Below are 13,169 nucleotides of genomic sequence, written 5' to 3'. Positions count from 1 at the left end.
TCATCATTTGTCTTGGTAGCAATTCTCAGGCGAGGTAACATGGTGCTGTACTACAGGATCTTGAGTAGTCATCAGCCAAGGAGACAAATGTGCAGTGATTCTTTCTGAATGTGTCAGTCTGGCTGTTGTTACCCACCTGTGAATGACACCTTGCCCACTTTTTTCCTCCTTGCTGCTTTAAGGTAAATACGATTTTTTGAATGCCTCTAACAAATGTTATTTATAACACAAACATCTTCTCTGAGCTGTGCTGTGGCTTCTTAGTTTTTTTAATGCTCAGTTGTTCTGAAATGTGTTTCAGTTGCTCTGCTGGTAGTCTTGCCTGAGAAAGGCATATGAATGGATTTGTTTCCCAAGATTGTTTCTAGCTTGGCTGGTGTGTGCTAAGTTTTGGTCAGAAGAGATTCCTTGTCTGTCTTTATTGTTGTTCCTTGCCCCTTTTTATTGTTGTTTTTGTGGTGTATTTCCCAATATATGAATTAGAAAGTCCTACTTTGTGATGTTCCTGAAGAGGTATTGTTCCTGTAAAACATGCTGTGAGCAGACTGCCCCTTAAACTAGGACTGTGAAATGCTTTCCACTCCCATATACTTCTCTTGACAGTTGTTTGGTTACCTTCCTAGTTCTTCTGTACATAAGAAATATGTAATCTATGATCTATGCTTAGAGTCTCTTTTTAGATTATTTATATATTCATTGTTTCTTCAGATTCTTTTATGGTTTATTTCTGCTACTCTTAGTAACATGTTTATACCTTTTTGTTTTTTCTTCTTCTCTGTTGTTAACTGAGGCTATGACGTTTCTAGGGCCATGGAGAAACTGTAGTTATTATTACAGGACAGACTTACTGCCATGACTTGGAGACTTCAATAGCCATAGCTCCTTTATGCTAAGTTTGGGGTGCCACATAACTCTATAGCAAATAAGAGTACTGAGAAATAGAACTCACACTTTAGAATCCTGTTTATTTTAGTAGGTATGTCTGGTAACTGGTGGTGTCACAGCTTCACCAACTTCTGTGCTGGGAAAAGAGGCTCTAACCTTACTGGAGCTGGCAGAGCTGAACTCATTTGTGTTGGTCATGAAGTTATTCCCAGGTCTGGAAGCTTAGGCAGTAGTAGCTCAGGATAATGTGTTTCCAGCAGAGTGCTCTGAGAGCACTGATGAAGGCTGTTGGATTGCATTAAGGATGTAGAAGAAAAGGCTTTGGGCAAGTTTCATTTCTCTTCAGAAGCAAGCTACTGCAGTTTCTTTACTTGTCATCTTTGGAGTATGTTGCTAAGGAGAACAGAACAAAAAGATGAGAATGAGTTGCTAAATCTTGAGATACTTGCACAGGAAAACATCCTTGATAACATAATTATTCTTAAAGCCAGTGCAGTTCCAGAATCTCTAATAAAGATATTTGCACTGAATTTGTCTGTGTTGTACGGATGCCTAAGCTTGACAGCCTATAGAGAAGGTAATTTTCATTTGTTTGTTTTGGTTAAGTTCTTGCATGGGTCTTACTGTTTGAAGGTAATGCTTCTTTCTAGTAATTTTTGCCAGGAAGTTGTCTTCTGGAAGTTCTATTTGTAGGAATTATGACAGAAGTCTGATCTTTGGTGTTATGCAGCTGCTCCATTTATTACAGGGTGCGGGTTTTTCGGTTTTTATTTTTTATTTTTTTAATTTCTCTCTTTCCAAGTGAGGTCAAGGTCAATAACAATTGCACATTGTAAAGAAAAAGCTTAGGTAACCTCTACTTAAATGTACATGAGTACTTCTTGAATTTCTGTTCCATCTCTTGAATGTCCCTTTTCTTTCCATGTTTTCAGCACTCTTTTGGTGAAACGCTTATTTTCAGCCTCAAAGGCTGGGGTAGCTGGGACTGTTCTGCTCTCTTTCCCAGTTTTGCTTTGAAATCTCCTTTTCCTGTGAAAATGCGTTGACAGATTCTCTTTCATGTGCCTTGATTTGCCAAGTGATACATGCTGTGAGTACCACTAAATGCCTTCATATCCGACTGTGCAGGAGATTTTTGGTATTATTTGCTTATTCATATACAACTGTTTGAAAAATTAAGCATGTACAGGCATATTGTTACGATCTGGCCCCGGAGCAATGAAGTTGTTGTTCTGAGTTCAATACAGAGTGATGGTACCCTGCCAGCTGAAAATCTCATCTTCAGATTTTTCATTGTGCTTTTGTGTCTGTAGCGGAAGCCTTGTGAATTAGCCTCTCACAGGAGCTGCTTTTAGGTGCTGCAGGTTGGGGCTTCCATTTATTCCTTGAAGTGACAGGATTTTAGAGCAGCGAGCCTGCTGACCTGAGCAACTTTAAGCCCAGTCAGGGGTATTTTTTCCTCTGTTGGCAGCACAGCACAGTTAAGGATATATGTCAATAAAGAGAGTCCCTGTGGATAACTGGGTTTCTAGGATACAGCGTATGATCTGTTTTAATTAGACAGTTACTCTTGTCTTCAGGCTCTCTCTCATTTCATTGCTTGTGGAGATTTTATAGTGATAATGCAGTGTAAGAAGTAAAATTGTTTTGTTTTAAGGATGTGGTTTTTTGCTTTTGTGCAAAATGCCACTCAGTGATCTGTCATCTGCACTAAAATAGAGGCTGATAGAAATTTAATTGGTCTTTTCAAATGCTTCCAGGATCTGCTTTTTGGTGGCCATTGCAGTGTTGAGTATAAACATAAAGCTTTTCACTAGTCATTCAGTTGGATGAAAACTGACACTGGCTGCTTAGAGACTAAAAATCAAGTTGCTGTGCAGAGTGCAATTAATAAGGATTTAAAAAAAAAAGGAAGTGGGGGGAAGGAAACCTTTTCAATTTTAAAAATGTGACCTGGTTATCCCGATGAGCAAATCTGATGAGAGTTTTTCTTAGAATTAACATTTGTAAAGTCAATTCAAGTTTGTGTGTACTTTATCTCTAGCATATGGCTTCCCACACAATGATGTCATGTACAACGAAGTGCCAAAAAAAGCGTGCATGCTCCCAGCAAAAGCTACGCTTTGAACTAGGATTTGATGTGCGGTTTCTGTGCCTGTGTGTGCGTGGCCAGACAGCCAGTCCTGTTAGAGCACCGAGCTCTGCACGAAGGCACTGCTGTCCTCAGCTGTGGGTGATGGTCTGCAGGAAGGCACAGTGGCCATGGAAGGCTTCTGTGTCATAAACATCTACTTTCCTCCCCTCTGAGATGTTGGAAAGGGAGTAAATTGTCACAGCTAATTTGCTTCAGAGGAGTTCTAGAGAGGGACTGTCATCTCGAGGCATCTTGGTGCTGTAAGAGCTTCTTGCAGTTCCACAGGAGAGGATTTCTGTATCCTTGGGGTTTGCAGGTGTTGTGTAGGCATAGCGAACTGTTCTGTGCATGGGCTTTGTTGCCAGCCCACTTCTTAGCTGAGTCATGGTTCTCCAGAGGTTGTAATAATGTTTGGGAGGCGGATCTCACTTTGTGCTTGTCTTTATGGAGTGGATGGTGAGGTGGCTCACTCTGACCCCCTCTCTATGTTCTTTTGCTCTTAATGTCTGATATGCTTGTTACCTTCTGTTAAAGAAAGTTTTTCTTGGATTGCACAGTTTTTAATCTCTTTCATGCCAAACAAAATGTGTTACAGTGGTATGAAATAAAGAGAAACTGTGGGTTCTTTTTCTTTTAGTCTACCATTTACTGTAAACTACTCCAGGGTCCTGTTCTGCTTCAGCAGTGGCTATGTTAGGAAGATTCCTGGATCAGAGCATAGATCACAAGTTTCTCCTGAGCTCTTCCATTGGCCATGCAGTGGAAGTTGGAATCTCAGACTGCCTACAGTTCTTTAACGTGATGGTCACTAGCAAATATCCTAAAGGAAATTTTGAGGGCAGCTTTAATTTTGGAGAAGGAAAAAAATGTCGGTGCCAGTGCCTGCTATTACAGGTTCATTGGTATTGGCTGCCAAATGCAAGAGTTCATGAGGATTTCGTGGTGTATGTTTTGCCTGGATTATGAAATGCAGTTAGGCTGCCTTCTAAAACTTTCTTTACAAAGCCTTCATAATTCTGCTGGCCAGCAGGCATGGGTTTTTCGTTACCCCTTTTTGCTTTGGTGCATGTTTTCTCCTCATACAAAGATGGAAGCTTGTGCTTATTTGCTGTGCAGCAGGGGGAGGTTCTTGTCTACTTGCACCTGGGCAGCAGCTGGACCACAGCTGTGCATGTGGGTGAAGAATGACTTGAAGATGTTCCTCTTCTTTTTTGGATATGTATTCAAACCTGAAATACGTAGAAATGAGCATCTGTGTACCTAGGCACTCGCTTTGCCTGCTGCTTCCTAGTAACACCTATTTTCCTCATAACACAGATTTTTCTGTCATGAAATTTTTTCATCAACTGCAGTGAGAAAGAGGGCTGAGACAACATAATTTTCCAATTTCATTACTTTCTCTTTCTTTTAGCCTTTCACGTGGTACAAGCAGCTTCATTAGTTAAAATTCATATGAGCATCTGGTAAATGATGAGGGATTCTTTTACAGTAAGAAAATCAAAATCTTTGAGAAAGAACTGTTGAGACTTTGTATGGTTTGTGTCCCTTGCTGCCCTGAGGGTGCATTGGGCAGGGGTGCAGCATATGCTCCAGGGACCAGAACTTTCCAAAATCTGCAGGGAACCCTGCAGAGCAGCTGTGAGCTGGAGCTTGGGAAGGGAGGGACAGTTCAGGCTCCCATCCCCTCCTCTCCCTGGCTTTTGTGTGCTAGGGGTATTTATTGTCACTGTACAATCCATGCTTAATGCCTCCCAGAGAAGAAAGCAGACAGCTTTTTGTCTGCACATGCTTCTGTGACTGGTATTTTCCTACAAGCCAGACACCTAAGAAATTTAGTTAGAGGCTTACCCAAGGGAGCTATATAAATTTTTTTCAATGACGTAATGCATACAAGCTCTTTTGGTGGAAGCTGTACTAAATCTTGTTGAATAAATTAGGAAGTTGTTAAGTGTTAAGCTGTAGGAGGAAGAGTTAAGATTTTTTTCAGATACATTTGCTTCTCTCATTCTTTCTACCCTTGGGTGTTCTTGAGTCCTATGCTGCCTTCAATATCCTACTTGCCATTTCTTGAAGAAAAAGTTAAAATATATGTTATCAAAAGCTTCCCTTAAATGGGATATGCTGCTCCATCCCATAATCAGGTAAATGTTTCTAGTGGTGAATATTCCTAGTGAGCTCATAGTTTTAATTTTAATGATTTGAGAACTCCTGTTATGTAGCTAGTCAGGAATTTTACCATAATATTTGGAATGTATGTAGCATTGATAGCCTTTCTACCTAAAATGCATCTGTTTGAAACAAGGGGCAGCAATAAAAGAGCAATTTTTCTCCTTGCCTTAAAAACATAGCTACTAAAATTTAATTTTGTTGGTCATTGTGTTAGTACACAGAAGATTAAGTGATACAGGTTTTGAACTGTTTTGATGCTAGTCTGCTGGAATTTTCTGTTGTTTGCAAATTTTATTAGTCATAAGTTAGTTTCTCAAATATAATAGAACGAAAATTACTGGGTCTATTGCTAAGGTTTAATTTTTATTACAAATAAAGATTTTTCTGTGTTTGTTGTCATGCCTGTACCTGTCTATGATTTAATATCTTGGTAATATAGAAAATTACTGACTTTTTAGTAAATACTGAGAATTGTGGTAGTGTACAATTGCCATATCTTAATAGCAGAGTGCAGAAAAGTGATGCAACTTCTTTGAAGTCACATGAGGCATTGTGACAGAGGTGAGATTGCATCTGGATCCTGCATTTAAAAAATACATGGAAGTATTTGTTATAAATGAAGAATATAGAAAAGCATATCAGTATGCATGTATATTTTTACAAATATATATTTAAAAAATATCCTTTCTTTATTACAGGCTATAGAACAGACATTACTTTTTAGCACTGCAGCTACAGGGAAGGATGCAATCTGCATCCCTCTAATTGCTATCTGGAAAAATGACTGGTCTAGTTTCTGGTTTATGAACTTGTGTAGTTTTCTGGCGTGCAGACATGGTATATTTATGTCACCAAAGAACTCTGTGGACTGCAGCAGTCCTTTGCTGTAGTCATGAGAAACTTCTGTCCTTGCCAAATTCACACGTCTGCAGCAGCCTTAGCGGGGCACGGCTGTGCTTCTGTAGTTTCGGATTTGGCGGTTTCGGGGGTCGCTCAGTTCAGTGATAAGTTTCATTACTTGTGAGTTGCTTGTGACGCCAGCTAGTTTTGGGGGACAGCAGGAGCAGCAGAGAGCTTGCCACCCCAAGGCCACCAGCAGATTTCCTATGTTATTGCTCCTCGCATGTCCCAGTGGCATTGTCTGAGCTGTGGCGCTGTGGCGGTGCCATCTGTGACTCCTGTGGCCCCTTCCACTAGTGCTCTCCTTTCCTCGCCTTTGCTGTAGCTTGGGATCACAGCTTTGTTCCCTAAGCTATCTATTCTTTTTCATAATGCTATCAGCCTGGTGTAGTTTGGCTTGTCTGATGTGAGCCCATCTGAACGGGAACAGGGAACCGTCACCCGACAGTAACAGCTGTGCAAACAAACAAGTCAGCGTTGATATTCATCAGTAGCTTTGTGCAGCCATGGCATTGAGATGCAGCAGAACATGTGCAATCTGTCTGCTTCCTTTGTCCCATGGTACAGCCAGAGCGGCCACTCGGCACTGATGAGGCCGATTGTCATGCCATGGTGTGCCCTCTCCTCCTTCCCTTTCTCCTTTGCTTTTCCTGCCTCTTTGTGGGCTGTCTGGCTGCTCCCAAACACATCTGCCACGCGTCCCATCTGCTCTCCCTGAGAGGCACGCTCTGTCCTGACAAGCGCTATTCAAGTGGTGCACTGTTCTGTTGAGTTGACAGAAAACACTAATTTGTATTATTAATGGCGTATCACTAATGCTCCCTGCTTCTAAAACACTGAGCAAATTAAATAGGGTGGAACATCAACTTATAAACTTGCTGGTGGGTTTTTTTTCAAAATCCTACATGCGTAGGTGAATTTTTCCCATTTCCACTTGCCATAGGTAACAGTGCTCTGACTTTGTCTTACAGCTTGTAACTTTTTCACAATGCTGTATCTTTTCCTTCCAAAAAATGAAACATCTATTTCAGAAGTTGTGTTCTTTCCTTCCTGGCACCAGTGGCAAGATTCTTTACTTTTAAGAGGCAAGGCACAAGTGTGTGATGAAATAATTATTTACTATTCCTTTGTCTTTCAAGGAAAAAATATTGTCAGACCATCCAAAAAAATTTAAAAACTATATTCTAAAGTCAGAAATAATTTAAAACCTTGCCTGGTCTGCATGTCTGTTGGACAGCTTAGGGTTATGCAGTTAACTCTTCAGAACATCTTTTCTGTGACATTTACTTACTTTTAGCAGGATCTTGCCATGTGCCAGCTCCCCAGTCAAGTTGAACAAAAATAAAGTGGCTCTCTGTGGGTGAAGGAAGAAGATGGTGTGCAGCATAGACGTAGATAGGCAGTAGAGTAGTTTTTGTGGAATCACCTCTAGCTTTGAGTCAAAGATTTGTGGAGATACCTGATCAAAGGTAGAGTTAGTAATTAGTATTAGTATTCAGCTCTGTCTGGGCATATTAACTGTCAGCTGTATTCACCATGCTCATTATGTTGAAGCTGTCACATCTGCCTTGTGTACTGCTGCAGAGATTTACAGCATGAAGCTGTGATGAACAAGCAGTAACCTTCTCTGTTACCATGTTTGTCTGCAATGTGGAATTGACTGTAAGCAAGGGTTAGGTGTCCAAAGCACCAAGCTGGCAGGATTTTACAGGGCTGCCTAAAAGGAAATGCACATACATATAGGGAGAGAAGTGATTCGTTTTGACAATTGTTTGGTTCATAGCCTTGTAAATCTTCCTTTAGTAACTCCCTGCTTACTCCGAATGTCACAACACAAAGAGAAAAGTAAAGGCTGGAAGCATAAGTCAAAAAAAAAAAAAAAAAAGAATGAGGCCAGTGAGGCTTCTAGCAATGAAAAAAAGTTAAGCAACTTTTGGTCAGCTAGCAGAGCTGCGTCAGGGTAGTCAGGGTACATTTTGGTTCTGTGCTTCTTGGAAGTTGCGTTGTCCGGTACTCATGTTAACTCCTTGTGGAAGCTGTTATTCCATGGTGGCTGCACTGTTCTGCACTGTGTCGTGTTCAAGCATCTGACCTCTGTTGAAGAGGTTGAGGATGGACTTGTTTACTTGTCTTACATAGCTTTTACAAGAGTGTTTTTTCTTGTCTTTTTGTTCTTCACCTGAGAGCATTATAAGGCAGTATATTTTATCATCATACCCCAACTAAGCATCATGAAGCTGGTAATGCCTACCATTTTGAGTTTGAGGAGGAAAAAAAGGAATTGGGACTGCTTGAGAGAATAGTATCTGTTATGCTACAAAACATTGTGCATGGAATTTGTAATATAGAGGATATAATCACAGCATTCAGTTAGGTGTGATGAGTGGTAAGCATTAACTCTCCTAGATGTGCTTTTCAGATCAGCATCTTCAAAATTTATCAAGTCAATATGTCAGCAGTTGAAAAGTTGTGTCAAGGAGTCCAGCAAACAGGCCAGGGAGAAGGGGATAGGAACAGCAGTTTATCACCTCTGGAAAGTGGTGTTAAACACTGGGAAACAGATAGGTGAGCTATTCCTGCAGGACTGCCTGTGAGTTACTGAGTTAAAGGCATCCTCTGAAGGGTTACAGGTGTAGTTGCAGTTGAGCTGTGTACTGTATCATTTTTCCAGTCCTTTGTAATGTGTGTGCTTATTTTTACTTTAAACTGGTCCCTGGTGGTTTAATTGGATGTGATTCCTGCCCCTCCTGCCTTGTTAATGGGTGTTGCCAGTGGGTTCCAGCAGCACTGCCTGAACGCTCCCATATGAAAATAGGGTGATCAGGCATGATAGGTAATGTAAAGATGAATGCTTTGTGTGTATCCTTGAAAACTATTCTGCTGCAATTTTCCATAATTTCCTTTAATAGTTCAGCTCTGAATGCTATTAATCCAATCTCAACATTTCAGGAAAGTAATCAGCCTTTTCTATGCCAAACTCATCTGTTCTTGGAAAAGCTTATACACAGATCTCTGTAACCCAAGAATACTTTTTTGAGAGAGGAGATTATTTTGTTTGTTGAAATATGTGATGAATCTCAACTTTTTCTTCTTTGTGTTTGAACCTGGCCATTACTACTTGAGCTCTGCAAACTAGAGGAATGAAAACTTTATTACAGGTGGCCTATAAAGAGAGCAATCCTATAGAGGGCTGTGAATAAACATAGCAATTGTGTAATGAAGCAATTTATCAGTGACTGCTAACAGGCCAGACTTCAGATGAATAGTGGACAATGTAAAAATAACATTGCAAACATGTCACATAACATGTTACAAACATGTCACAACATGTTACCAATTTCTTCCTGTTGATACCAGGTCCACATTTGCCTTATGAAAAAGGGAACCCCTCTTCATCTCTTGTGTCACTCATTTCTGATATGAGAGGGAGGATCTGGTCCATGAAACAGAGTAGATTTTCTAGTGACCTTAATATTAAGAAATAATAAAATCAGAGGAAATTAAGGGATACTAAAGGAGAGAAAACCACCTAAAATTATGTAGATTTCCTCCTGAATTGTTCCTTGTTACCCTGTATGGTGTGTTTGCTTTGTGAGACCACTAGTTGCCATGGAGTGTAGCCTTGCACAGGTCAGAGGGAGCCGCTTTCTGCTCTTCCACGGGTCTTACTGGAGTGCTGGTGTAAAGACATACCAGTGCTTTGAGAGCAGCTTGTGTTGTCCTGTTCATTTCCAAGCAATAGAATTTCACAAGAAATCTTACTATTTGTGCTGACGTGCTTGTGGAGGGTTTTTACTTACTTTGTCTTTGCCCTTGAATTCTGGGCAGTTGTCTCCAGAAATATTCTGTGTGACGTTTGCTCATGGCCATCTTACTGCTTGTGCTGATCTGTTGTTTTGGCTTTTGTTTTTCTCTCCCTCTTGATTTAGATGAGAGATCCTTGGAGCAGCAGAATTTTTCCTTTTTCTCAGCAGTGCATGAAAGCATATCAGGCAGCAGGACACAAACCGCCTTAGCAAGGAGTACTTTGGAGTCCCAAGAAAGTAATTTGCTTCAAACAGTTTTATCATCAGTTACCACTTCCTTTGATGGGACTTTACTTAGCCAAGAAGAAACAGCCATGATTTCAGAAGGGAGAAGTACGCCATTGGTAGATGTCTCTGTAAGGAGCAATGAGGCATTCCTAAGTGATGATGAATTTATTAGCTCCTTTTCAAAGGCACAGTGGACTCCTCCCGTGAAGTCTTTTGCAGTTTTAACAGATCATCACTCAGTTAATACAGTAGAGCCATCAAGAGAAATGTTAGAAACTGTGTTGCTAACACCTTCATTATCTGTCCTTTCTTCACTGTATGATATCTCAGAAACTGCACAGCAGAAGACTCTGTTGAGTGCTGTCCCTGAACGAAGCTACACTCTTATGGAGCTAAAGCCTTTTGTACCAGATCCTGAAATACTAACAGCAAGCAGAGACTTGCTGTTGTACCCTCCAAATACAGCTGTTCCTTTCCCTTCCATTCCTTCTGACACAGGAATTGTGGCACAGGAAAACATTAATGCAAGTTTAACAGCTCTGCCTTTTGGGGGTGCTTCAGAAGGATGGCCTCTCCATCTCAAGCTGCTGGGAGAAACCAGCCCTGGGGCCGCAGATGCCACAGTGCATCGTGCAGACCTGTATGGTGATGTTTACACCCATGTGAGTAGCAGGGCAGCAGAATCTCTCAGTCAAAGGACTGACCCCACTCCAAGCATTCCCTGGCTCACACCAGCTTCAGCAGCCAGTGCAGAGCCTGCTTTTTATCCTATTAGTCTTCCACTTGTGTCTTTCCCTCTTGATTCAGCTGCCATTTCTGTGAACTCTAATACAGTTCTTAATGCCAGCCTGTTTACACATGAATTCTCCACTACAGCACCAAATTTGCCTGCTGGTTCAGAAATACCAAGTCAATCAGAGCTTGTCAGTGAGCTCAAGAGTCCAGTGCCTTTCACGAGATCATACAGTTACTGTCTGTATTGTGACTCTGTTTCACTTCTGCCAGAAGCAGGCTTTGCACCAGAGCATGATGTAGGCTCAGGAGATTATGTTGAAACTTTGTCCATCAAAGCCTCTGAAGTACAAGGCATAACTGCATTTACAACTATAATTACTGATGGGTATGAATTGGAGGAACCTACACCTGAGATTTTTGATACTTCTTTTCCATCAAGACCAGTTGTTTCACTTTCTTCAAGATTTGCAGAAATCCCTGACTCAAGCATGTTTTTGTTAAGCAATACAGACATTAGAACACCTATAACAATATCTCCCTCCTTCCATCAGCTCCCTGGGGAAATGTCACTGAACATCTCTGTTTCCCAGACCCTCCCTGTTCTTGAATCAATTTCGTTGACTCCAAGCACTCATGTCGACATTCCTGGTGCCACCACTGCTCTGTTGGACTCTACCATCACTCCCAGTGAGCCAGTCACGTCGTTTGCAGTCAGTCAGACAACCTTGCTGGAACTGCCAGAGTTAATGCCATCAGAATCCGTGGTTTTGCTTGGCAAGACATCTACAAGGGACGAACTGTCTTTAAATATTTCAGATTTTCCATCCAATCTTTTATCAACACCATTTCTTATTGAATCTAGCTACTTGTCTTTATCACTGACCGTGCTAAATTCTTACTCTGTCATGCAAAGTGATTTATTAACACTGTTACCTCAGACCTTGTTGACTGGGACATCGGTACTTCCTGAGGATGTTACCAGCTGGGACTTAGCTACCACTGTCAGCTCTGCCACTGATGCCGAGGTTTCTCAGTTACATCTTGGCCAAACATCATACTTTCATTCAAATGTATCATCCCTTCCAGATGCACGGGCTCCTGAAACAATGGGATCATCAGATTTTCCCTCAGAGTCATCTGTGTTTCTGGAAGCATCCTCGGTACTGCCAGTGGGCTCTGAAGTTGTGTTTACCTCAGCTGCCACAGGAGCTACCTCTCAGTTGGAGCCTTCACTCTCCACCTCTCACTCTGTGGTTCCTACCCTGGTGCTGCCCACCTCCGACACCCAGTCTGTTACCAGCAGCATCTTGCTCAGTGAAACAAATCTGATCTCTTCGTTTACTACCTTTCCAGCAACTCCTGTCTTAAACATAGCTTCGTCTCTACTTTCAACTGCTCTGGGTTCTGATGAGGATATTGGTGCTACAGTTAACCCCACGCTGCTTTTAACATCTGGCAGCAGGGGCAGTGTCCCCACAGCCCTTCCTCCCACAGACCCTGACAATCTTGCATCAGATGCTGACACCATCAGCATAATGCCCTTTCCTACAGCATCTCTGTCTGTGACCTCATCGTTTGCTCCCACACAATTTCCTCTGACTGCCAGCCCTCCCCCTGGACATGAAGTTCCATCAGGAAGCAGTGTAACTGCTGGTGCTGATGCGTCAGCTCCTTCCACCACTGCCACCAGCGCTACACGCAGCCCAGGGACATTCTCCTCCACCCCTGTGAGGACCACTACTCAGTCCGAAGTGGTGGTTGTGACCTCTGCTGTGACTACCACCAGGCAGCCGTATGTCTGCGACATCACTGTTCCTGATGCCTACCTAGTCACTGCGGGTAAGATACTCCCAGCATTTTCATTTTGGTTTTCAGAAGCCACTGTAATATGAACCACTAGCTAAATTGCAGATTTTGGATTAACTAAGTGAACCTTATGACGTAAATTTAGACAAAGAGCTGTAAAAGCATTGATTTATCATTTACTGTTAAAAATAATAGAGTTCACTTGAAAAAAGTCCATTGTGAGAGAGAGTTACAAATACATTACACTGCACAGAGAATGAAATTGTTCTCAAAAATTGCTGATACAAGTGTTCTGAGTTAGAGGCTGCTTTATCATTTCATTGGTTGTAAATGAATGTTACTGTTCTGCCAAACTGTTTTAATGTTCTGACTGAGTAAGTTTCTCCTTTCAGTTGTTGCTGCTGTTTATTAAAAAACACCTGCATGTGAGGTAATGTTGTAATATGTAAAAGGAGAATTGGTTTAAAAAGAAGTTTGGGTTTTGCAACCATGTTTATAATTTCACC

The 13,169-nt window shown here is 41.5% G+C and overlaps 1 protein-coding gene across 4 annotated transcripts in view; it reads left to right on the top strand.

Moving 5' to 3' along the window:
* KIAA1549 (KIAA1549 ortholog) overlaps positions 1-13,169 on the top strand; it is a 141,746-nt gene that overhangs the window by 58,878 nt on the left and 69,699 nt on the right. For all 4 annotated transcript variants that reach the window (XR_005952214.1, XR_005952213.1, XM_041398760.1 and 1 more), the window contains exon 2: positions 10,018-12,696. Coding sequence is in view for 2 of the 4 variants with exons in the window: in XM_041398760.1 (XP_041254694.1) it covers positions 10,018-12,696 (2,679 nt within the window). In the remaining 2 variants the exon portion in view is untranslated. The remainder of the gene's footprint in view (positions 1-10,017; positions 12,697-13,169) is intronic.

This window comes from Onychostruthus taczanowskii, unplaced genomic scaffold, assembly GCF_017590055.1.
Source record: "Onychostruthus taczanowskii isolate IOZ18803 unplaced genomic scaffold, ASM1759005v1 scaffold15, whole genome shotgun sequence".
Lineage (NCBI taxonomy): Eukaryota > Metazoa > Chordata > Aves > Passeriformes > Passeridae > Onychostruthus > Onychostruthus taczanowskii.
The sequence above is the reverse complement of the archived record's forward strand: the minus strand, read 5'-3'. Positions and strand labels throughout refer to the sequence as shown.